Source organism: Etheostoma spectabile, chromosome 3, assembly GCF_008692095.1.
Source record: "Etheostoma spectabile isolate EspeVRDwgs_2016 chromosome 3, UIUC_Espe_1.0, whole genome shotgun sequence".
Taxonomy (NCBI): domain Eukaryota; kingdom Metazoa; phylum Chordata; class Actinopteri; order Perciformes; family Percidae; genus Etheostoma; species Etheostoma spectabile.
The window spans coordinates 15,231,297-15,258,035 of NC_045735.1; the positions used below are offsets into that span (position 1 = coordinate 15,231,297).

Consider the following 26,739-nt stretch of genomic DNA (forward strand, 5'->3'; position numbering starts at 1 on the left):
TTTCACAGCAGGTTTACACATTTTTGAGCTTGTAAAGACATATTACAGTGCAACACATGCAATGACTTAGGCCCTGTACATTTTTCTAAGCATTTTTCAGGTGGTCTCAAATTTCTACAGGAATTTAAATACAACATATTCATTATTCTACATGTACACGAGAATGCAGTGTGGCACAGAGCACAGAGCTTAGTTTTGTACATACAAGAGCAGCTCTTCACATTAGTGATAATAGCCGAGTGTATAGTGCCATGATGGTAGAGTCACATTTCAGTGAAGCTGGAGGTAACCGAGTACACTTAAAAGCCCATTAGTCCCTGAAGGAAGACATTAGCTGTGGCCATGAGACCCCGTCTACATTTTGCTGCCAGTAAAAACAGTCATTGAAAAGTAAACAAAAAACTTGTAAGAACAAACTTGCGAATTCACTGGCAGATTCATATCCCATAATATATAAAGAAAACGTTGGAAAGCATGACTAAGCAATTCCATTTGTTGCTTGTGTGTTTGTTGTCTACTGTATGTGACCTTTCCCCTCTTTTACAGTTTCCTCTTGCTTTCCAGGTGTGCCCATTAAACAATAATGCAAAACCAAATGTGAATAATAAAAACAACAGTGATAGCAATAATAATATAAAAAACAATAACCTGAATATGGTAGCTCAGTTACAACTAAGGATAGACTTACACGGAGATATCTGAGACCGAGCTCAGGTAAAAGTCCACACTTGCTTCCAACGGACCCATCAAATGTTGTGTGTTTACTAGAATGGACGTTAAACGTGCTTTCATTGGTGCTCACACCAGTAATTGCATCCTTGGTAATTATCCTTCATTCTCTCCAGCTAATGAATGTTTTAATGCTCACATTAGAGCATTCATTTAGCTCATAACAGCATTTTGATTACTACAAGCCAATTAAGATCAATTTTGCTTTGTGACCTTTATGATCCAAACCGAATGTCCCAATTAAATGTCATGAATGATGAACCATTGACTTCTGAGAGATTGAATTTAGATGAAGAGTGCTGTACAATTTGACACGGCATGCATGTATATGCTGTATATGTCTCCATATTGCTGCAACAAACATACTGTAGTTCAAATGAGCAATTTGTTATCTGCCTTTGACATGCATCCGGCAGTAACTTAACATTAATTGCATTATTCATATTCACCGTATCTGACAAAAGATTCTGCTTCCATCCTGCATGCCTCCAGGAATGTCATTACCATTCTACACCATCGCTACTTAGGTTTTATCCTTTTCCCACAGAAGCCATAAATGAAGTAAATCATAATGAAGACAGCAAAGGACAGCTTTGCTCTCATTTGTCCTGCTCAGTAATATTAATTCATAACCCCAGCAACATATAAAATGGATAATTCTACAAAAGACATATGGTCCAAATCGATTTCTTCATTGTGGCAGCCCACCACAGAGCTGCTTCCTTCAGTAGTCCATGCTAATTGGTCTAACGTAGGATTGATGTGTTGGCCTGGCTATTAAAGGGATCTAATTCTGTTGTCTCAGGTCTGTGGCAGCAGTGGGAAGGAATCTGCATGCTGGTCTTTGCCATAGTGTAGTCTGAAGCCTCTACAACCAAGACTCAGATATACATAATGGATGAGGAGGAGCGTGCCAAGGAGCCAGCTGGCATGATATAAGAGGAGGGCTGTGTTCAGCTTTAGACAAATGTGCAGAGACAGTCCAACCCATATGGATCGGCTTTGGGAATCCAGCAAGGTTAACACTCTCTTGGAGCTCCACAAGGTTTGACTGAGCTTCTTATGGGAGAGGATGAGATGGAGGTGCTTCTTATCGTTCACACTCTCACCAAAGATACATTAAGCCATTGAGCTGCTACCTGCGCACTATTTCCTTTCCACCATCTCTTATCCTGACTCCATGTCACATGTTGCACATTGCTGTGCAGACACATTTTAGGTCACATTTGTAGGACACACTGCAGTGATTACGTTCTACCGATCTACCTAAGGATTCCCAATGGGTTTATAAACTAATAGTGCACCACTGTGATGTTTCTGTTAATTTAATTGCAACATGCAACAGAAGAAGGTTATTTGGAGTGGTCTTGCCATTAATGGAGACTGTCCTTGCCAGAGAATTGATCGCATCTGTCATTAGTTCAAATGCTTTAAATGACCTATGTTTGATTTTTGTGACTACACGAGCATACAGTACAAAGTGCCTGACTTTGACACCAAACACCACAGTTCATATTACACGCTTGCTATCAAATGTCAATGATGTGTTAACCATGACGCATATATTTTCCTAATCTTATCCACCAAATTTACCAAACCTTTACCAGCGGTGGCAGATCAGAAAACGCTGTTTTGGAAGGCACAGACAAACAACCTATTCGGCCATTTTGTATTTGGACTTGCATTACTGGCACTCATGTATAAATAATGTTGGATGTGAAAGATACACACACTTAATTTCCTTACTGTTACACTGGAGTAGGGTATTCAATGTCTGTAAAATTCTGGAAAGACACAAATCCCTTTTCTCCTTGGCTGTAATAGCTACTCTTTGGGTCTTTTCTTCATTTTCTCATTTGTCAGACCTGAATTAAAATGGAACAAATTATAGTAAGGGCAAAGATCAGATTTTGTCTTACTTTACCCAGCAGCTGTCAAACCCAATTGATATAATACAGAACTCTAGCTTCTTTACAGATGTTTCTCTTTACTCACTATAGCTGCTCAAAGGGATTTAAAAAGGTAATTTTAATACCCCCCCTTCACTGTTTTTATAGCAAACGCATGCAGACAAATGCCCTTATCTTTAATACTGAGCTTGAGGGAAAGAGTGAGAGTAGATTTTAAAAAAAGCCCCACAGAGCGTTTTTTCTAATTTAAGACAGAAGAGCAGATGTATTTTTATCATCATTACTTGTATGTGTTTAGCATCCAGAATCACACAGAAGCTGTAAAAGCTGAATTTGTTTTTGCATTGCACATGCACAATGACAAACTACCTTTGTGAGGAGAGTGAGGGAAACTTGCGGGTGCATCAAACAGTAACATATGGCCATGCTGTCATGGACACCCAAGGGGATTGTTGTAAGCAGAGAGGTGGACAACAAAGACAAAGGACAGAGACAACAGGCACAGGGAATCTTAACAGAAGGTAAAAAGATAGAAAAAACCTAAACACTGATAACAAGAAAATGCAAGACAGCACATATATTCTACTCACTGACAGCCATCTATCACCAGCTGTTCATCAGAGGGAGAGAACAGCCTGCCTCAAGCTCAGCCAGTGTGCAGTTAGTTGTTGGACGGAAAAGTAGCATAAGGTTGAATCTAACATTTTTTCATAACCTACAAGAAGGCACAACAAACAAGAGAAGAAGGACAGTAGCAGCCCTCTGCCAAGCAATTAACTGGTGATTTGGCACAGTAGAGATTTCTTCCCAGGTGTCCCGCCCTCTTCCTCGCATGAAGCCCGTGTTGTTCCACGCCTCCAGTTTCTCCCGATGTCCTCACAGGCATCGTATTAGTTGTGCCAATAAAGCTTTTCATTTGGCTGTTTAAAAGGAAATGGAGAGGAAGTGTTCCCATGCTTAGCCCTGGCAACCTCTGCTGAGTGGACTACATTCATTTTGTCATCCGTATTGCTCAGGAAAAGGATTCTGTCATGCAATATAAATGGTTGCCTAAGAAGGGCAAAGTGGCTCATACAGATTGTTCTCTCCAAGCTCCACTCGCATGCTTACACCAGCAGCATTCTAGATTTATATGTGGATACAGATTATGGCTTTGTATACACAGGAGATGAGAAATGTGAACAAAGCCCAGTTAAAAGGCTTCATTTAGGTCAAGGGAAATAACCCAAAGATAAGATTTGAATGATTCATCATGTGATGTGATTTGTGGGTTTTTTTCTGATAGCATTTGGTGATTTTCAAGTGGTCAAATATTAAAATGCTGTATCTTTTGTGCACCCGAGAATACAGAAAAAAATCACAAAAAAAAGAATGGTTTCAGTTCATGACCTTTGCTTGAATTCAAATCCTTTTGACACACTAACAACATTCACAAAAGAGTATCTATTTAAATTTTAGTTAAGTTTGGCTTTATTGTATTTGGAGGTAATTTCATCTAATAAAACACCCCAGACCTCATTACTAAATCCAATAACTTGCGAGGGAGAAAATATTTCTTCAAACCAGACTGTGACTCTCATTCTGTTGGTCGCTCTCCCCTATCAATTGTTATTCAAAGGGAAAGTTAATCTTCAATCACTGAACCAATGATATTGTATTAGCAGCTACAGCATAAATGAAATGGGTAATATGCTGTGAGAAACATTGAAAGATGAACAACCCACCCCTTACAAGACCAGTCCACTGTTATACTCCCTTTCACCCCAATTCCAATTTATCAACTCCAGACTTTTGTCACCTTTAAATTGGATTTGGCTGGTGAGAGCACATTATAATTCATTCTGGCTCTGGCCTTGTTTCACGAGGTTGCAACAGTGCGCTTCCATTTCAGTGACATCCAAACAGCTATACAAATGTAGGGCAGCTGAAATGCTAATTAAGCCCAATCATCTTACAATCCACAGGCGTTAGCGGGTTGTAAACAACACTGTCAGTGTTGCATGATTACAAAAGTTCAATTCAAAAACAGTCTATTTCTGTTTAGTGTGTGCCCTGGGACATTGATGGAGCCATAAATTCATTAAAAGTCTGCTTCGACATTATGTGTAATGCATTTCCCTCTCATCCTGTCTTTTTCCTGTATTCATTCAGATTGTGTGCTCGCAGGCAGGCAGGGACAATTTAGTAGCTACATTGTGAATGGGAAAAATTGATGAAGAAGAGTCCTGTAGTAATGAAGTCTGGATAAGACATCTTTATCATATCTCATCACTTTATCATTACAGCCATTATCCTCAGGAATATTACTCACCTTTCTTGTCCCCAAAGAATAGGGTCTGTTGTGCAGGGTTTGACCACTGGAGGGAAGTGTTATCATTGTAATCCACACGACAGGTCATGTTTGCTGCGCCCCCCTCCACCACCGTCACATTCTGAGTTATGGGGAACTGACCTTGGCTACCTGTAGGATCATGAGACAGAGTTGGAGGTCAAGGCTGTGACATGAATAAATTGCTGTTTAGGACTGGCTGCTAGTGTCTTTTCATTAAATCACATTAATGTGCCATTCAGACTTGACACCTTTCAAAGTTAATGTTCTGTCATCACATTGCCCAATTACATTAATGTCTTCATTACATCCCAGTAAACCAAAGATAGCTTCATGAAATCCTGGTTGACATGGACTCCAGCCTTTCGACAGCTGTTGGTGCTAGAAAACACTTTTTTTTTACGGTGGAAGGAGACAATGGTAGGTTTACTCTCCCAGAGCGCCTTCCTCGCTGCCTTATTGCAGGGCCCTAATTGGTAGCATGGCCTAATTAGAGCTAGTCATGTTCTGTTGTAGAGTCTAGAGCGGCAGCTGGGTGGTAAATCGACACATAATCCTAGACACTGTGGGCCTTCGATCCGAGCGACTGCCTTGCCCTGAAACAGCCGCTCGTCACAGTGTGCAGAAGACAACCAAATGAGCCCTAATCACCCAGCCTTGCTGGATTTTACCTTCTTATTCCACATTTGTACTTGTCGTCTCAGCAAAGTCCCCTAATTACATTGCAGAAGCATTTCCGTCCTGCCTCTGTTTTATTGAACTCTGCCAAGCTTCAGAAACAGATGTCTGAAACCAGTACTCTTTTGTGAGGGAATTGTGAGAAGACAAAGTGTGAGCTAATATGAGCTTGACCAGACCAGCCCCTCTAAGGCTGACAACAGGAAACAACAACAGTGTTTGAGCTCTGGTGTTCACGCTTGAAGCTGAATTTGCTGTATTTGCCTGGGAGCATTTCGCTGTCCACTGTCCTAATCTTTGTGCATGTTTTCTCTTGATTTCACAGGTCTGCTTTGTTTTCCTCTTGTAATGTGCCTGACTATGAAGGTGACATTGTCTCTGGCTCTCCCAGGCACTGTTCACCACAGGGACATTTCTACTAAGGGAGCAGCTGTCTGCCTCATTAGTCCAGCTCAAATGGGAGAGCAGAGGAGCCTGGGACAGCCAAAGGTCTGTGGACCTTCCTTGACCTCGGTTGTCCTGATGGAGACCACTGTCAGCTCGAGGTGAAGGTGAGACTGACTATAAATAGTAATGGGAGAAGGACTCCAACAGTACACATTACTTATCTGCTCATTACACCCAATCACATCAACAAACACGTCTCAGTTTCATCATGTCATTATTACAATAATTCAAATGCAGTTGCCTGGATGTCAGTTGGCAGTCCAACAAAATCAGCCATGCATGTCATATTAAAGAAAGGAAATGAGTGGGGATGGATTGTGGGTAGAGGGCCATGTGGAGGTTCTGCCTGTCTCCAGCGTAGACTTCTTACTATTCACAGGTATGCTATTAGACAAAGTAAAATCCAAACAGTGATGAATATAATTGTAAATCCCTTAAATTCTGGTTGGGGTATGCTCGATTGCTCGAGCAAAAACCTGTTGCTGAAATTCCTTTTATTTATGCCTGCGAGGCAAATTAAGGTTGTTCACATAATCAGTAGTAAGGTTGTGTCCTAAGCGTGGTTTTCAAAAGAAGTGTCAGTGCAGGTTACTGTGCACTGCAGCTAACTGGGCTTCACCTAATACATTCATGAAATTCCAGTCCTGACATTCTGTAGCAGTCTAGAGTGTGGCAAATGCTGTCCTTTCTGTGCAAACATAATCCCCAGTGCCAACTACAGACTGTATTTCATTTTTTTTTTGAGATGGTGATTCAAGGGCAGTCGGCCTTCCTTTTACAGCACAGCGCCAAACAAAACTCCAGGGAGCTCCCACCACGGATGCTATACTGTGCTGTGTTGCTTCTACACTGAGCTCACTTTAAAGATGCTTATGTTCAGGTGTGTGTGACAAGGAGAGATATTCCACCACATATTTGATTTAAATAGTGGCACATTTTGTATAAAAAGATGTGGCAGCACTTTACAACTCTGTAATAAGAGGATGAGAAATTGTTAATATCTTGTAATAGGGTACTGCCATGATAATAGCAAAAGGTAACAACCCGTTCATATCTAGTGAATGTACTGGTACACTGGGGTTTCACTTCTGTAACAGGGTAATATGGGTGAAATAAGCTGGAAAATAATCACAAAGAACTTTTCAGTAATATTGAGGCACTAATGGGTTACAGGCTTTCCACACGCATTGTTCACCCACACGCCTTCTCACTTATTTTGCCTGATTAAAAACTGTGGGCATGTGCAGACCTCTTGACTGACATCTGCCTCGACCTCCTGTAGGCATTTGTTTATGGAAGACATTTTCTATAAAAATTGCTATTCTATCTATTGGTGAAAGATATCAATCCCTATATCCTTAATATATCTGAGCTGCGTTATAATATTCTATAAGCTGCAAAGATGCAATACAATTTGCTCCACAAGTTAAAAACAAATCATTAAATAAAAGACTCCATCTACAAAGCAGTAACACTATTTTAAAACATTGAATGAAAGCCAATATATGTGGGATTCAAACATTTTGGACGTATACAGCACCATTTCACATTTGGATTGTCTCATTTATCGGAGTAGGAAGCCTTCAGAACTTTGACAGTAGCTGACCTATACGTACTCCAGGTGAGGAAGGGTACAATAAAAGCTTGGAGGTAACAGAGTGGATATGTTAAGCCAAGGCTGTTTCCTATAAAAGCCATCCCAGTGAAAGGGAACAAACAGTTCTGAGAGAAGTAATGGAAGTATGAAGGGTGTCTGCTCCGCTGCTGATCCCAGACGACTCCGTGAAGCACGGTGAAAAAATGAGGAATAATTGAGGAAGCAATTTTGCAATATGCCTTCAAAGGGCATGGGCATCTTAAACACAAATCATATCAGTTATAGTGGCTAAAGGTCTTCGATACTGGGCATTGCTGTATTCTTTTTCAAGTATTTAGTTTGACAGTTTGCACATATTTACAGTAGACAGCATGCAACCTGCCAGTGCCTGCTATGACTGTGAAAAGGTGAGGTGTGAATTTTGTAACCCAGGATATCTTGATGAAAGTAGCTGATGCCCTCGATTAGTGTTTGCTTTTTTTCATGCTGGCAACTCGTCACCTTTAAATCCACAAATATCATGAAGTGCTATTGTAAAAGAAACATTCAATGTGTGATAAGACACGTCAGCGCTTCTCTCTCCCTCTTTTTCTTTGCCTCTGTACAGCTTTCCACAAGGGAGGTTCAGACTAAAAACATGAAATGAAACTCATTTGTACATAAAATTTAAGTTAATCAATTAAAATCCAAGCTTTTTCATCGTTTTGTTTTTGTGTGCATGTGCTTTTCATCAAAACATTTCCAACATCAGCCTGCTCATGGGCCTGAACCTTAAAGCTATAATTGGTCCCTTGGCAGTGCTTTCCCCTTTCACAATGTTTTTTTATGACGGTCACATGGATCTGAGAGCTGCTGTTTTTCTTCTCTTTTTTTAGTGCTAAAGCAAAGAGCCCACTCCAGTGAAAGCTGAAACTGGCAATATCACCCTGAGCTGGGAGATTATGGTCCACATTCAGGTGGGCCACCAGCATACTGATCATCAGTCACAATGTCAGCACACATGAGATTAGTCAAGTTGTTTGCTGTGCTTCACACAGTCAGAATGCTGCTGACACATCTCTCCACTGTGACATTAACTTTCCTACAGAATCAAGTGACACTGGCTCATAAATCAAATATTTACCTGCACAGCTTTGAAATGAGGTCGAAATGTAGATGGGGGACAGAGGATAGCATCTTCCTTGTAAACACAAATATTTTATGATTAGATTTTAAAAGGAGAGCCACACAAATCCTGTCTGTGTTAAAACACAGACAGGAATTAAATGCCTTCTCTTCATGTCTGGACAATTTAGCGTGGGATGAGGTCTGTGCAGCAGGTGTCGAGTATAAATATGAATGCAGATGTTCAGAATCACTGGCTGTTGAGTGTGCATTAACGATAAACTATTTCGTTTCATCCCAACCAGCCTCTCTTTATGCTGTTATCAGAATGCAGCTCAGACCATAGCCTAATGGAATCTGAGTCTGACAATATTAGAAGCCAAGAATGTGATATTTAACTTATTGATTTTGTGAGTTTTGTGGCCTGGGTGGGTATCTAGAAAATGTGAATAAGGAGGGAGATAGAAATCTTTATGACTGTACTTGGAAGGAGCATCAAAGTTAGAAGAAGAGTTAGATAATGAATGTTAATGAAGTGCTTTATTATTATTGATGATGTGGAAATCTTTTGGTTCTGTTTTCATATGATTCTCATGAGAAAATCACAGCATGTGGGGAAACCAGGTCTGAAACATGGATAATTTGAGAACTGTGTAGCATATACAATTGCACAGATTTGTCTAATGACCACTGATCCAGGGAGAGAGGTGAAAAATACAAGGAACATCTCTGTTGAGGAGAACAGAGTTAGTGGAGGAAGAATGAGCCATACCACCCCAAAAGCCTTTCTCAGTTTCAGCTGACTGCACCAAATAATGGAAAGCAGTGCCTTGATGAATGGCTGGAGAGCAGTCAAGCACACCACTGCAGAATAAACTGTAAACTGCAGGCAGGCAGGATAAAAAGAAAACAAATAACTCAGAAAACAGTTCAAGAAATAGCCAATGCTCCCATTCATAACGGAATAATAACAATTATTAATTTTCATATGAAATTAATTCCAGGCACTTTATCAAACCACAAGTTCACCTCTGGTGTTTGGTTTTGCGAACGCCTCCTAGTAAATAGAGTTGTTGCAGGTGCTGGGCTACCTCCTGCATGCTAATGAGTCATGGCAACTTCCCACTGTGCCTGCCAATGACAAAATGCCATACAGCAACATGTCTACAAAGCACATACTGGATGTCTCCACACGGAAAACTGAATGCCTGAAAATCCAGTTTGTTGGTATTACAATGTGAAGACTGCCTCTACATTAAGGTCTGCATTAGTTGTACTTTTAGGTCTGCATTAAGCTAGTCAATGACTACAGCTGTGTTCAACATTAGGGTTGGGCATTGTTTGGATTTGAATTGATTCTGGCTCTCATCTCCATTCTGACTCTTTGAGGGGTGGAGCTGAAACGGGTCGCATGCTTATTTCACTAATAAGAGGCAAGTTTTACTTTGATTCAATGGTTTGAAAAATAAAGCCACACTAGAGCGCTGCGTACTGTCTGAGCTCCAAGGCTGTAACACGACAAGCACCTGGCCGCTACAGAAACCAAAACTTGGGCATGTTAAATTTGGAAGTGATGATCGGATTTGAAACCAAATCCTCCAAACGCTTCCAATAAAGAAACAATTCCACTGGAATCGGGATTTTTGAAACAATTCCGAGTAGGAATCGGTTCCTGATGTCCTATTCAACATGCCCTCCTTCACATGCCCTAAGCACTTGCCTTGGAGGACTCCCCGCTGCCATCTCAAGAGTCGTTCCATTTGTCTGAAAAACTGACGTGAACTTGGTGAGATCGACCCTCGGAGGGCTGCGTGAGCGAGGGAACAATGGTCACTCCAGAGGTGGATATCACCACCATGCATCGCAGTTATGCATTTGGTACAAGAAACTACATCCATGGTACGGTGACAGAGATGTCCAGCTGCTACAACTCCTGTTGCTGATCACCACAGAAGAAGAAGAGGAATAAATACATGTCCTCATTGACAGCTTGGTTTTTTACTGAAACATGTAATATAACTGTCAATGTCTGTGAATGTATTCTTTATAGTTTCTATTTACTAGATAGTTGTACATGTGATTTATCTATTTCAACAATATCTGTTAATGCACGGAAGGAAATCAGTGTTTTGCGAGATATAGTCTAAGCATAATATGATTAAGCGTGACACAGATCACAAACTTCCTGAATCTGAAACTCATGCAGCTGATTACCGAGTCTCATTGAAATCAGTCTGCAGGTATTTATGATGTGTAAAAAGCATAAATATATGCTTTTATCAACAATATTTGTATAGTAACTTCCGTACAAGAAATACCTTACAATAAGGAAATTGCATGCCATAAGAAGACATAAAATAAACATAAAACGGGAATAGAATGCCATCATTAATAGAAAATAACACTGAAAATAAAACGCGCTTGAAGCAGCAGCACTAAGGATCGTATAGTTTGGGCAGATGTGTTCCATTTCAATCCCCCCCCCCCCCCCACACACACACACTTCCCCTCTGCTCTCTGCATGTTAGAACACTAATGAAACACAGCCTACATCTGCTGTATTTATGAAATTGCTGTATAACAGAAATGCACACACTCTTAGTATTGAGACTAAATTGTTGATGTGACAATGACATGGCAATACCTTTGAAAATCCTTTCCAAGTTTTTTTTTTATGGCATTAAAACTAAACAGTAAATTAAAAGAAGATGGATGATGGGGTTTTAAATTCTTGTTTCAGGCAAACACAGAAGTTCTCTTGCATACACTTAATATTACTTTACTTTACACAATTTTCCTTTTTTTGCACGTGAATCGCAAATTTACCTCGAATTTCAAGCAGCCAAGATGTAAAATATGTAATTATGTCCATGGCTGTCTGTAAACAATTGCTAAATCTAAAAGAAAAATTAAGTTTAATTTTTCTAACACAGGAATTAATTACCATTCTGTGCACACAGTAAATGCTGTGAAGCTGAAACTTATAAGTTCAGAAAATCAAATATCTTGCATTAAGACTTACAAGGTATTTAAATATATATATAATATATATATATATACGCTTGAGAAAATAGTAATTAATCACTGCAATTTCTGTGACTAGACAAAATTGTAATTAATTGGCTAACTCTAAACGGTGTGGCCTATTTGCCAGCATGTTGAGAGAAAAGGAAGATGAACATCCGCAGTGTATAAATATTCCATTTATTAAAACTCGAAGCCTCTTGTGGTGTGCATTCCTTGGTGGAGAGAACAAGAATAAATGGAGCTCTCTGCCTCCCAAGTGAACCAAACACAGACAGCTCTCAGTTCCAACTCAGTGTGAAGTTTTGGACAAGTGTGGCTCACATTTTGCTCTCAACATCCTGTTGGATTCTCAGTGTTATTCCACTTCTACTTTTGTTGGAATAACTTATCCTCACTTGGCTCAGTCACTTTCTCCACATAATAACTAATAGACACTTTCACATACGTATCATCCACCAGTTCAGCAGACATTATACCTTGTATCTGCTATGTACAGGATAACTTTTACTTGTTAGTCAGGCTGTGTTGAGGAAGCTATCTTTAAAGGTCCGATTGTGGGAATTTCTCCCATCTAGCATCGAGATCATATATCACAATCAACTCTCTCACGCCACGCAGTTCAAAGTAGGTATTACAGCTACGGTGGCCTTCACGCTTCCAAAAGACGGTCTTTCGTTCTTTCAATCTTCTTTTTCTTTTTCTAGGCAGAGAAGAAGACTCCTGTTCCTGAAATTTGGATATTGAGTACGTGTGGTCCTCCATGTTTCGTACAGAAACGCAGCATTAGCATCATTAGCATCATTAGCATCATTAGCAGCATTAGCATCATTAGCAGCATTAGCAGCATAGCACCTGGGAGTTTATCATGTGACAGGGAAAATGCGAAAGGCGGAGTATGTCCTGTATGTCCCTAACTAGATAACGTATTTCAAGACGGAGCATTAATATGGAGCGTCTACCCCGGTTCATGTGAATGTAAATGTAAAATTCCAAGCCAATAGGAATACTTGGAGCTGAAGGTGGTGGTAAATATTCATGAAAAAAGATGTTTTCAACGGACGTTTGTGAATGGTCAACTGCAGATTTTGATAATGAACAACTAAAAACATTACACACTGGACCTTTAAGAGTTTAGTGCGTGATACAAAGGGAAAATTAAAGTTCATCCAAATGCAGCATGAATAAAAGCTTTTACCTTCCTAGTTAACAAAGTGGTCACAGTAAAACATGATGGAACTGTGCAGTGCCGAGTAGGGTTAAACAGTTTAGACTATGTACGTCTAATAAAATCATTTTGTGAGGAGATTCTGTGTTTTGGTAATTATTGCCATAATCTCTGTTAGGCTGCTGTAAACTCAGCTGCTTGCTGAGATACGTAGGAGAGATTAACTTGCCAACAACATTTTAAGTTCTGAAATTTTTTTTTCCAGCACTTAAAACATCCCGCTCAATTGTATTAATTATTTTATTTGAGAGCAGATACAAATAAAAGGTGGACTCTGGGAATACTCCAAATAGTTTTCTATTGGTGAACCGGATTACTTTGCCTCTTTAGCTACATGTGGCACACCAAGACTCAATTCTGGGACCAATTTTATTGTCATTACATCATTTGTAAAGTCATACAGACGTTTCCTTCTAAAACAACCTCAGTGATAGGCAGCTACCGTATGTCAGTAAACCCAAGCTGGTTCTTCATCCAGCCTGTTGATCTGGCTTCCAGCACTACTCGGAACATTTTGTAGATACACACTGACAAAGCATCCGCGTGCTTTTCAGAACTGCTTAAGACCTCCAATACAAGTTTAAATGTTAGGTGAAATTCACCTAATTTGTCCAGGAAGTTTCTAACCAACAAGGGAATCCTGCCAAGTAATACATTCATATATTTTATAAATAACTTTTATATTTTCTCATCTCGTAACTGCCTTTCCTTCTATCGAGGGTCTAAGGATTGAGAATGTTGTACGCTGTACAGACTGTAAAGCCCCTTAAGGCCCATTTGTGATTGGGTTTTATGAATGTCTGAATGAATGAAATCTGTACACACTCAGAATCAGTACACCATCCAGCCAGGCTTTTGGCCAGGACTAAGTGAAGGAGCCATGTGACACGTACATTGGCAACCATTCATTTTTTTCTTTTTAAACTGATGTCAAGATTTTATTGATAACTTTTATGGTTTGTCAAGGCCTTGCCCTCAGCTATGTCTCTGACCTTTTGGCCCCACATGAGTCAGAGTGCAGCTTTAACACCACAGGCAGCACTTGGCAGTTGCTAAGTCTAGGCTCAAGATGAAAGATGACTGGATTTCACTGTCAGGACACCTATAGGCTGTGAAATGTCCTACCAGACAAGCTCAGACTGTTAAATCAACATCGTCCTTTAAAATCATCTCTAAAATCATATCTGGAAAAAAGGGCGAAAAATATGAATAGTGTTATTGGTTGTTTGTCAGAAATAGTGGTAATTGTATCAGCAGCAATAGTTTAAGTACTAGTTAATAGTTTTTCTAATGCTGTTGCTAGAACTATAAAGACTGTTGCACAGAGTATACAATGTGGTAAAAGCAACAGAACAATACAGCCACTCTGACAATAGCAGATATGCCAAGGGAAATAATGGCTGATCAATGCAATAATTCTGATAATTCGGATTTCTTTAACTGTTTCTTAGTATTTTCCAATAAGTTCATCAAAAGCGGACATGAGAGCGAGCCAATGGAACTGTGACAAGTCAACATAAGCCAAATTCAAATCCGTGAAGCCAGTGTACACATAAACGGCTGCAAAGTTATTCTCAGTTGTACAATTACAAGATAATATACCCTTTTTGAGGATCTTTTATATCCTCACATTTCTGCAAATAACTTCCTTGAACTTCCAATGAAATCCAGGAGAATCTATTTCAGTCAAACTGGCCTCTGTCGTAAAATCCTTTTTATTTTGGCAATTTAGTCAATGGAAAGGTGCAGGGTTTCACCAGCCCTCATAGGGATAAGGGGGGACGCTAAACACAAAATGAAATATCTTTCTGTATGGAGGAACTAACTTAGAAGTATTTCAGTTCACTTTAAGTTGAAGCCGGTTTAAATCTGATCAAAAACAAAAGTAGCATGAAGTGAAAATTGGCGGCTTTTCATGTTTCATAACACAATCCAGATCAATCTACTTAGGACACCCCATTTTATTGTAACAAAGTTGAAATGTTAAACAAAAATGACACGACTGTCACAACTGCAAAGGGAGATAATTTACTGACATCTTTCTAAACAACATTTATAAAAGTGTGTGTTCAAGCAAGGAGAGCGAGTGGTAGCGGTGTCCAACTGAGAAGCGTATATGTGGCTCTGAGGAAAAAACGAGACAAAGAGATCCCAAAGACGATGCAAAGTGAGTTAACAGTTAACAAGAAGCTTATTCTTTTGTTAATACTGTCGTTGAAGTAAAGGGTGTTGCCCCCAAAAGAACATCAGCCCTGGATAGAACGTCTCCCCAGCTGCTTGGAGCCCGAAACAGGAAAAGTCTTAAAAAGTCTTATATCAAATGTGTATAACCTTTTAAGTCAGAAACTTCATCCTACGTCTGAGTCCTTTTTCATGAATGTTCAAGTCCAATTTTATACATCCTCCAGTCAGATGTCCAAGTACAAGTCATCAGTCCGCGAGTCCAAGTCAAGTCATGAGTCCAGTGAATAGAGACCTGAGTCCCAGTCCAGGACTTGAGTACACCATTACTGCATCTTAGTATATTGTCATGCTTATGGTGGAGCGTATGGTTGAAAAACATATCTTTATTTAAATAGCTCAACAGCACTGGTTTCACTATTTCCCTGCACAGAAGAGCTGCTGTTTCTCTTAGTCCAAACGCTTTCCATCTGTACATAGTAGTGCAGCTCTAAAACCATGCTTTTACTTTATTTTTTGGTAGAAAAGTAGAAAGTACTCATAATAAGGTCTCTCATAATGCCTTTGTACAGTACAGCATGTGAACCCATGTTAGTTTAGTAAATTAATCACCAGAAACTCCATTAGATACATTTGTTCAACTGCTTGTTAACAGAAATATCAAATCAGCCAATCACGTGCAGAAACTGAATGCATTTAGGCATGTAGGCATGGTCAGGATGATCAAACCAAGCGTCAGAACGGGGAAGAAAAGTGATTTATGTGACATTGAACGTGGCATGGTTCTTGGTGCTGGTTTGTGTATTTCAGACACTGCTAATGGGATTTTCACGCACAGCCATCTCTAGGGTTTACAGAATGGTCCAAGAAAGCAAAAATGCCTTATTGATGGCAGAGGTCAGAGGAACATGGTCAGACTGGTTTGAGCTGATGAAAGGCAACAAATAACCACTTGTCACAACCAAAGAAGAATCTCTGAACACACAAACCTTCAACCCTTCAGAGTAGAACAGGAAAACTGAGGCTACACAGCCTATCCAAAATTGGTCAACAGAAGACTGGAAAAAAAATTGCCTTGTCTGATGAGTCTCGATCTCTGCTGCCACATTCAGATGGTAGCGTCAGAATTTGGCACTTAAAAAACATAAAATCATGGCTTCACCCGGCCTTGTGTTAAACGGTTCAGGCTGCTGGTGATGTTATGGTGTAAAGGATGTTTTCTTGGCAAACTTTGGGCCCATTAGTACAAATGAGCATTGTTTAAACACCACAGCCTATCTGGGTATTACCATGTCCATCTCTTGATGACCACAGTGTTTCTATCTTCTAATGGCTACTTCTGGCAGGAAAAAGCGCCCTGTCACGAAGTTCATATGAACTCAAACTGGTCTCATGTACATGACAATGACTTCACGGCACTCAAATTCCCTCCACAGTCACCAGATCTCAGTCCAATAAAGCACCTTTGGGATGTGGATGGGACTGTGTGAGGCCATCATGTCAATATGAACCAAAATTACTGAGGAATGCTTCCAGCACCTTGTTATGATGAATAATCAAGGCAGTTCTGAAGGCAAAAGGACTGGAACTAGCAAGGTTTACCTCAGTGGATCCTAAAGATTTTGTGCAGGGCCCCCTTTAACCCCCCAATGTAACTGTCTGTTTCCCATTTTAATAAAGCCACTTTTAATTGTAAAGATTGGCTCCTTTGATTGAATTGTGTTCACCACTATGTATTTCTTTTGCTTTGGCAGTCCTAGCAGCGCGGCAGAACCATGCATTATTTATTTATATTTAGCATTTCCGCGCCGCTCTCATAACTCTGGGCGCTTCAAAATTACTCACTGACATGAAATCAAAAAATTAACAGATCTACAGCAGATCCCCTGAGCCCTTCACTTTGATTCAGCATCATTAATGGGGCACTGTCAGACGTTAGCACAGAGCCGACAACAGAGATAGACTTCGTCTGTTCCTAAGGTATACAAAAGACTGTTAATATGTCTGCTTTTGTTTGTGTCTAAAATCATTTACTGTGACTTGTGTGAAATGCACACCCTGAATAGAGACCTGGGTGATTCATAGTAGGTGAGGATAATCTTTACACGTTCAAGATAGCTATTCAAATTTGAGTGGGGGAATCCCCAGAGACCCCACGATACTATCACAATACTTACATTACAATACAAAATTATAGTTATTTTAAACATATTCTGTGATATATTGCAATGTATTGACCTTTTTAACTTTGTCAACATCGGTTTTGTCTAAAAAGGTACATTTCTGTTTGTTCATCTCCCCATTTAATAGACCTTACGCCTCTACGAAGAAACCATTCACACATCCAACAGTTCTTCTATGCAGGTGAGCTGGAAAATATCACGTCACAAAAAATTAAGATCCTGCACTCTGCTCTGCTAAAGCACCACCATGTATTGAAGAAACTGACGTTTCTGACCCTCTGGACCTTTGTCAAGGAAACACTTGCTGTAGCAAGAGCAGAGTGCGGGATCTTCCTTTCAGTCCAAAATGATTCCAGTACCAAAAATTGTGCAATTTATTTAATAATAGATTGATACTGGCCGTCTGTATATCAACACAGTATTGCCATTAAAAATATCGCAATACTATGCTGTATCGATACCAGCCCCTCAACCCCTAGTAAAAATGTAATCAGACATGGTTTAAAATGGAGTAGTCCTCAACCCCAAACTTGATGCAGCGGCTCAGAACGCCCCATAATCAGGCTGAAGAGTAGCTGTCTCGAGCTGTCCAGATAATGGCTGCCTGTCACATGATTCACCACAGGAGTATTGATATTATTGCGGAGTATACCATTCATGTGGTCTTCCTGCCAAAACTAACAACACCGCTCCCTCAAAGGGAGTGAAGTGGATTTGATTAATGCTGACCCTTCTGTGGAGGACTACTGAAAATGAATACACACCACCCTCCATTCTGAAACAATTAAACCAGTTCACACAAGGGTTCAAGAAATCTAGTACACTAAGACATCTCAGCCCTCATTTAGGAAACGTGCATACAACCTAAAATAGGCGTACGCTGATTCCTATGCAAAGCTCGGCATTTATCAATTTGAACGTGAGAGTAGGCTGTGATAAAATCCCATGTCTGGTCTGAACTTGTATGTGCAAGTTTTGGAGTCAGTGTGGTCTTGGTGATGCAGCATATAATTAGTTAAACAGGAGAAGGAGAAGTCATCAGCTGATCACTTATCAGCAATGGCAGATCTTGCTCTTGTAGAAGACCTCTATGAGGCGACCAACAGTGCACGTGTAGCCTACACACACAAGCCACATGGAGTGCTCTATTGGATTGATTAAGAGCAGATCAGCGGGGGGGGGGGGGGGGGGGGGGACTCTACTGTACAAGCCAGAAAAAGTCTGAAACATTGTTTTAGCCTGTGGGGTTCTGCACAACATGGTGCAGGACAACAGGGTGCCATGAATGTAATGATGGAGCCGCTGACCCGATGCCCAGAGAGCAGGGTCCTACCCTGCCCCGACTGGGGGCTACACCAAGGGGACAGGATGTTACTCCTCGCTTCAAAAAGGTATGGTGTTATGTTTGGCAAAGACATTCAATACAGGAAACATGACAATGCACAACGTTTTTATTTATTCTTCAGGTTTTTCGTTTGTCTGTTAAAGTGTCGTTAATGGCCACAAGTGAACGATTTCTTTCTGAAAAAAACATGAGTAAAATAAAAAACACTGCATAAACTCTGCTACTGTGTGTTTATTTAAATACACCTACATGTAGGCCTAAGAGACTGCAATAAAAGCCTGTATGTTACTATTAGGAGTACAGCAAACGTCATGGATGTATAAATTAAATAAACTTCAGCAGGAGTAAGATAATATGGCAACACTGTTGTTTCTCCCTCCACCTCTGAAAATTGCCGCTTCTTAGCCGGATTATGTCTGGACTTGTCGTAACCTGTAGGGTGAGGCCTCAAAACTGAGAATATTTTGGGGTGTGATATTTAAATTACGATGGTTTCCAGCCGCTGCATTTATCAATGTACGCAATCTTACGCTCTGATTGGTGTGATGCAAACGTCTGATGAATCCCACGTCAAGCCTGTCGTAAGAGGATTTCTTCTCTGGTTTCTACGATAGGTTGATAAATGAGCGCCCACAGCTCTACTAATCTCTCTCTCTCTGTAGTTAAAGAACTCTGGGTGTATAATTCTCATCATAGGTATGATGTGTAAATGACTATAATAGTGTGTATAGTTGACAACATGTCAAAACAACAGCTAACAACAGCTTCTGCTATGAACATCAGGCATGCCTCTAGCTTATTGATTAGAAACAGATAGCAAAACTTTTCTTTCAACACATTAATATTCCATACTATATGTTACTGAAGTGCACCGATGCTCTCTTTGAAGCATATCATGTAAACAGCATGTTCTATTCACTAGAGTCCAAATAAGACCGCTTCGTTAGATGCTGGCAGCGTGCAGAACAATAATGCATGCAACCCCTCACTGTCAGCCACAATTTTGAATAATCTTGAGATTGCAGCTTAACAGCTTTGTTATTAGTTGGTACTGAATGTTTATTTGTATAGGGCATATGGTTATGCTTGTCTTAGTAGGGCAAGTAAATAAATTATGTAAAAGTAAGAAAATATGTCTATCTTAAAAAAACAAGAAATTAAGATACAAAGACATTCTGATCAAGTTAGCATGCAAGTCAAAACTGCAGACTTTAACTAAAAGATTAAAAAGCTACAGTACATTATAAAGTACCGTATATAAGCTATGTCTATGCATACAGGCACATTGAGTGTGGTATATACAGAGATGATGCAAACAGCAGGATGATTCCGACTTCACGTTATTTATATCTGAATATAATAGGCTTGCCAACACATTCATTAAAGGTTCCATGACATGGTGCTCTTATATAGACCTTAGTGGTCCCCTAATACTGTATATGAAGTCTCTTTTATATAGACCTTAGCAGTCCCCTAATACTGGATCTGAAGTCTCTTTCTCAAAATTCAGCCTTGGTCCAGAATTCCAGCCACTAGAGCCAGTCCCACAATGAGCTTTCCTTAGTATGTGCCATTTCTGAGTCTGTAGCTTTCGAGGAGGAAAGGGGGGGCAAGGTGGAGGCTGGGGGTGTGACCTTGACCAACTGCCACTTTGCTTGTTTGAAAGCCATGATGTTTCTCTCTCATGGGGGGGCCAAATTCTCTGGGCGGGCAAAGCAGAGAAAGGGGAGGTAACCTTGCCCCTTATGACGTCATAAGGAGCAAGATTCCATATTTGAGCTTTCATTTTCTCAAAGGCAGAGCAGGATACCCAGGGCTTGGTTTACACCTATCACCATTTCTAGCCACTGCAGGAACAAAGGCAGGCTGGTGGAACTCATATTAATATTAAAAAACCTCATAAAGTGAAATGTTCATGCCATGGAACCTTTAACTACCTTCAACTGTCAATGTTGATAAAGGAAATGCTTTGAAAGGCACATGTATACGAGAGTACATAAGACTGTCTGCTTTCTTTCTTCATCAACTTGGGCCTAAAGCAACCCAATCATATCGGATTATTTTCACCTTGAGTGACCTTTTCTGAACAGTCTTAAGAGGAGAAACATGGGAACAAACACATTTAAAGTGATTTATTTCCATCTTATAGAAAGGTCATATCTGTCACCAAAAACAATCAGTTACGCTGACAGTGTAATTTAAGCCCTATTGGTTCAACATCAACCAACATGCTTCATATGGTTATGGAAACCTGCTGATCTGTGGCACTCAATTAGCCGTGCCATTTTGAAAGCTATCAGCCTCGTTGAATGGAGAGATTTAAGTAACTATTTAAGGGCAGCAACTAATTAGCACTAAATCTAGATCAGATCCATTAACTGCAGCTAATCTTTAAATTACCTGTCCAAAGTGATCCATGGTTGAAAACTGCAACTACTGGTTCGAACTTGGTCAGCATTAGATAATATCACCATTTAAAATCAACAGGGAACATTTGAAATCTTACTATACAGGCCGTCCAATACGCAATTCCTTCAGTCATAGAAAATCCATATGTAATTATGGTAAAAGCAAAGGCTGTGATTACTTTTGTCCAGATTAGTAATGCACTCCCTCCCTGTCACTCTCTTTCACACCCCATTTGCATCAGACAATAAAGTAAAAAAGGAAAGATGCTGGAGGAGACAATGTATGTACAGGTCACTTGAGGATTTTTTTAGTTTTTTATTCAGAGCAAATCAAGCTGTTGTTTCCATCTGAACTGCGGTTTTCATTCCAGGTGCAAATGGCTCCTGGTGGTTTTTTGCAAAATCTTAAAGGAATCTTTCTGGCATTGAAATGTATTTGTGTGGAATCTTATCAAGACAAAATTCAAAGTATGCATCCTTTATTTGCACAGAGACTATAGTGGTTTTCTGCAATGCTTCCATCAACACTTCACAGCAGATAGATCACAGCGGGTCAGACAGACACAATACACATATTGCGATGACCATCCGCACAACAACTGTGTACCAGCTCTGCATTGCATTTATAGTCGGCACCGTTAGTGTGATCTTAAATGATGCCGTCAGTTGATTGAGCTGTTACAGAGGCCGATGAAGCCTGTTAGAAAGGAAATAACCAGGATGGAGTGAGCTGTCTGTCAGCTTTACCCTCCATCAAAAAGGACATTTGGTGCCTGTTACTGAGTAGCACCTGAGCAAAAGTGAACCTCCCTCGACTCAGAGGTGGTACTGAGTGCCGTCCTCCCCTGTGATTTGCCACAGTAGGGGGAGGTAGAGGGGAGAGAGGGGGTGGACAATCACAGAACTGGCAATAAATATCCCTGCTGGGGGAAACTCTTAGCACTGTTTTTTTTTCCTGCTGTGCAGGAACAGGAAAGTGGCAATACATCAGCTTCAGAAAGTGGGCCACAAATGCAGTTCTGTCTCCAGGTGAACAGGAAATTACAGGTTCAACTGGTTTTACTTACACGACTGATGTGCCTCAAATGAACGTTGGGATTATGTTTTTTGTCAAATCCTGGTGCTTGTAAGAAATCTGCTAAGTACAACGTCTACATAGTGACAAAAAAATGGCAACACAGAGACAACAAGAAAGGCTTCTAATCGTGATCAACTCAACTCTAGAGGACTGCTAACACACTGAAAACTGTCTAGGTTCATAACAAAGACATTGACAGGTTATATTGTCTTGGTCAATGTTAAGTGGTCATAATCAAAACATCTCAAAAATGTTAACTTTGCATCAAAAGTGTCATAGTTTACTAAATGATGCTAAAGTACAAAAGTCAAACAGTCATAAAGACTCCTTCATGTTCATGACCGGTGTCATATCATGGTTATGATGGTGTCATGTAAGTCTTACGCACATCCTTTCAAATGAAGTGGTACCAAATGCTTTAATTGATGAGAATCCTGTGGAACATAAGATTTAATTGAGATGGATTGAGATTTATTTGTCAAACTTGTATTAACCATATGTATGAATTTTATTTAAAATGTTGAGGAGCCAATGAATAAGAAGGAAGTGAATAAGAGTAATTACCACATGCTCTTCAAATATTACTTACAAACACTGTTCCGTGAGAGATACAATACGCAATCATGTTTGATCGCCACAAAGCCTGCTGCGTTATGTGTTCAAACATATGTTTTACATGTTCAGTAAAACCTTATCACACTAAGAATCCTTGCGCTATCCTCTTTACATGTACCGGTCATCGGCCTCACGCTCATCGGACGGTGATGAGTCGGCCTACAGACACGAGGTTGATGAGATGGCTCTCTACTGATGTCAGAACAACCTTGAGGTTAACACTCTCAAAACTGTGGAGATGATTGTGGACTTCAGAAGTAGCCCCCCCACTCTTCCCCCCTATGTCTGCTGTGGAATCCTTCAGGTTTCTGGGATCCACTACATCCCAGGACCTAAAGTGGGATTCCAACACTGACACCATCATCAAGAAGGCCCAGCAGAGGCTGTACTTCCTGGGCCAGCTCAGGAAGCTCAACCTGCCTAAGGAGCTGCTGGTCCACTTCTCCAGTCTGTCCTCTGCACGTCCATCACTGTCTGGTTTGGATCTGTCACTAAAAAGGACAGGAGCAGACTACCACAGACAGTTAGGACAGCAGAAAAGCTCAACCGGTGACAACCTCCCCTGGGTTCATGACTTCTAGTCTTCCAGCTGACTCAGATTGCCAGGTTACATCACTCTGATGAACAGCTGACTTCTGACTCACAGTGTCAGGTTACATCACTCTGATGAACAGCTGACTTCTGAGTCACAGTACCAGGTTACATCACTCTGAGGAACAGCTGACTTCTGAGTCACAGTACCAGGTTACATCACTCTGAGGAACAGCTGACTTCTGAGTCACAGTACCAGGTTACATCACTCTGATGAACAGCTGACTTCTGAGTCACAGTACCAGGTTACATCGCTCTGATGAACAGCTGACTTCTGACCCACAATGTCAGGTTACATCACTCTGATGAACAGCTGACTTCTGACCCACAGTGCCAGGTTACATCACTCTGAGGAACAGCTGACTTATGACTCACAGTGTCAGGTTACATCACTCTGATGAACAGCTGACTTCTGAGTCACAGTGTCAGGTTACATCACTCTGATGAACAGCTGACTTCTTACCCACAGTACCAGGTTACATCACTCTGATGAACAGCTGACTTCTGAGTCACAGTGTCAGGTTACATCACTCTGATGAACAGCTGACGTCTGAATCAGTGCCAGGTTACATCACTCTGATGAACAGCTGACTTCTGAGTCACAGTTTCAGGTTACATCACTCTGATGAACAGCTGACTTCTGACCCACAGTACCAGGTTACATCACTCTGAGGAACAGCTGACTTATGACTCACAGTGTCAGGTTACATCACTCTGATGAACAGCTGACTTCTGAGTCACAGTGTCAGGTTACATCACTCTGATGAACAGCTGACTTCTGAGTCACAGTGTCAGGTTACATCACTCTGATGAACAGCTGACGTCTGAATCAGTGCCAGGTTACATCACTCTGATGAACAGCTGACTTCTGAGTCACAGTTTCAGGTTACATCACTCTGAGGAACAGCTGACTACTGACTTACAGTGTCAAGTTACATCACTCTGATGAACAGCTGACTTCTGACACAGTGTCAGGTTACATCACTCTGATGAACAGCTGACTTCTGACACAGTGTCAGGTTACATCACTCTGATGAACAGCTGACTTCTGACACAGTGTCAGGTTACATCACTCTGATGAACAGCTGACTTCTGACACAGTGTCAGGTTCTATTCCTGGTCAATAACCCAGCAACACTGTCTCAAACCAGCACCTGTTTATTGGTTCCACTTATTATTTATTCATCATTCTCATCCTCTATTTCAGAGCTGTTCATACTGTTCATATTGTAATTTAATACATATGTAATAACATAATATTTTTCATTCCAGCACCCTTTGCATTATGCTCCATAATGATAACTATCATAATTATAATTTACTCCTGCATACTTTGAACTCTTCATTGCACTATTTTCTCAACCGGTTTGTATTGTTTCTGTTTATAGTGTGTATGTATTAGTGTGTATATATTGGTTGTTTTGTATGAGTAAGCACATTGTGAGCAATACAATCCAAAGCAAAATTTCTTGTATGTGTCCTCATACCTGGCAAATAAAGCTGATTCTGATTCTGATAAAATCTATCAAAAATGCAATTAAATTCAACCAGCCTGAATATGCTCTTCATAATGTTTACATAACACAATTGTAAAAACAACCTCTACAATTTCTTCATGTCTGACCTCTGCCATATGGTTTTCTACTGATAGAGTTGCTGCATTTGTTTCCCATTTGCAAAGAAATCACTACTACCTTGTTACTTCTGGCTGAAAAACCTGAGCCTGGGATGGCCATGAAATAGTCACTCATGAGGCAATTTACCTTCAATTTACTCTCTTTAAACAGGGCCTGTCTACACTTAAATAAATAATTTCTTCTTTTCTCTTTACTGGCACTGGTCAAAGCATTGCTTTATGCACTCACGTGAGTCCTCAGAGGGACAATAAACGAATTTGTATGATGTTGCTAAATAAATCCAGAGGCATGTTTTCATTATAAGGAAATGTGCCAGAATGTTCTTTCTTCCTGGCTTTTTGGCATTACATTTTAACAGTATTACATAGCAAGTATAAGCATGCAATAGGAAAGCAATATCTATTAATCAATATTCAAAACTGATACATGTGGTTATATTCATTATCTTCTTCGGTATTAATAAGAAGTTATTAACTGTAATTAGAGTGCTGAAAGTGCTTCTCGACGTTGAACGAGATTCCAAAGGTGCGGATGCTGAATGTGTATCTTTTGTTAATTAAAAACTAGCCTCCTAATTACGTCCGTAATTAGAAAGCATTTTCAAAAAGTGTGAGAAAAAAAGAAAAACCTCGGTGTTCATTCATGAACATTAACAACATTAATCACTGAGTTTGGTTCAAGTCATGTCTGAAAAAAGAAGAACAAAAGAAACAAAAATCCCAAACAAACCAAAACCCAGGCCTGAAGAAAGCCTGAGCATATGATGTTAGGAAGACATGTTAGGAAGCTAGATTTCATTTCACTGTACAGTATAAGACAGGAAAGACAACAATATGCTCATCAACTGCCAGAATAACAAGCAAATACATATATACAATACAATACTACAATACAATACAATACTAAAACCGGTGTCGATAACCATACAGGCAGAAGCTGAGACACACTGGGGGGTATTTGTGTTAGGATGCTACAATAGTATCGTCCAGCAAGGATTAGCAGACATTAATATCCAATATAAAAGGAAGAAAAAGGGTCTGTGAATCATCAAATATTTTGCAGCAAGATTATTGTTTTTCAAAAGGTAAAAGTAATTATTGGTTGGGCAGCAAGAAAGTTTTTTTCCTGGTTTCTCCACTCAGTGCGTAATGAATTTGAAAGTGACAATTTATCAGGCAATAGATCAGATTAAATGGCAATGAAGTGAAATACACCGCCAGATATCAGGACAAAGCATTCAATACTGAAGGGCAGCGGTAAATGAAAAGTATGAGAAGCAGGCTTGTGACCAGAAGGTCTACAGTTTGAGTGCACAGTATGTCGGGGAAAATGTGGCTTGGGAAAGCAAATGAGAAACATTCTCCTCCCTCGTCTACCGCTGAGGTGTCCTTGAACCAACAACCCCCAGCTGCTCCAGTGGAGCAGCACAGTGGCCAAATAGAGGGAAAGCATGCCTGGGTGAGGCGGGCAGCTCCCCGGTGTGAACATGTGAATCTATACATATGTGAAGCAGGTTGTATCTGAGAAACAGCAAGCATGTTCAGCAAACCACTCCTGGAGAAATAAAGCTTTCAAAAATGCCCAGCGTATGTTGATGCTTCCCAGCCTCTTGGGGGAGATAGAAGGGAGCTCCAAACATTGTTTATTGGGAAGTG

General features: G+C 40.3%; 1 protein-coding gene across 3 annotated transcripts in view; it reads right to left on the reverse strand.

Moving 5' to 3' along the window:
- LOC116672388 (cell adhesion molecule 2) overlaps positions 1–26,739 on the reverse strand; it is a 179,066-nt gene that overhangs the window by 30,480 nt on the left and 121,847 nt on the right. For all 3 annotated transcript variants that reach the window (XM_032504224.1, XM_032504210.1, XM_032504215.1), the window contains one exon: positions 4,951–5,100. In XM_032504224.1, the coding sequence (XP_032360115.1) occupies positions 4,951–5,100 (150 nt within the window). The remainder of the gene's footprint in view (positions 1–4,950; positions 5,101–26,739) is intronic.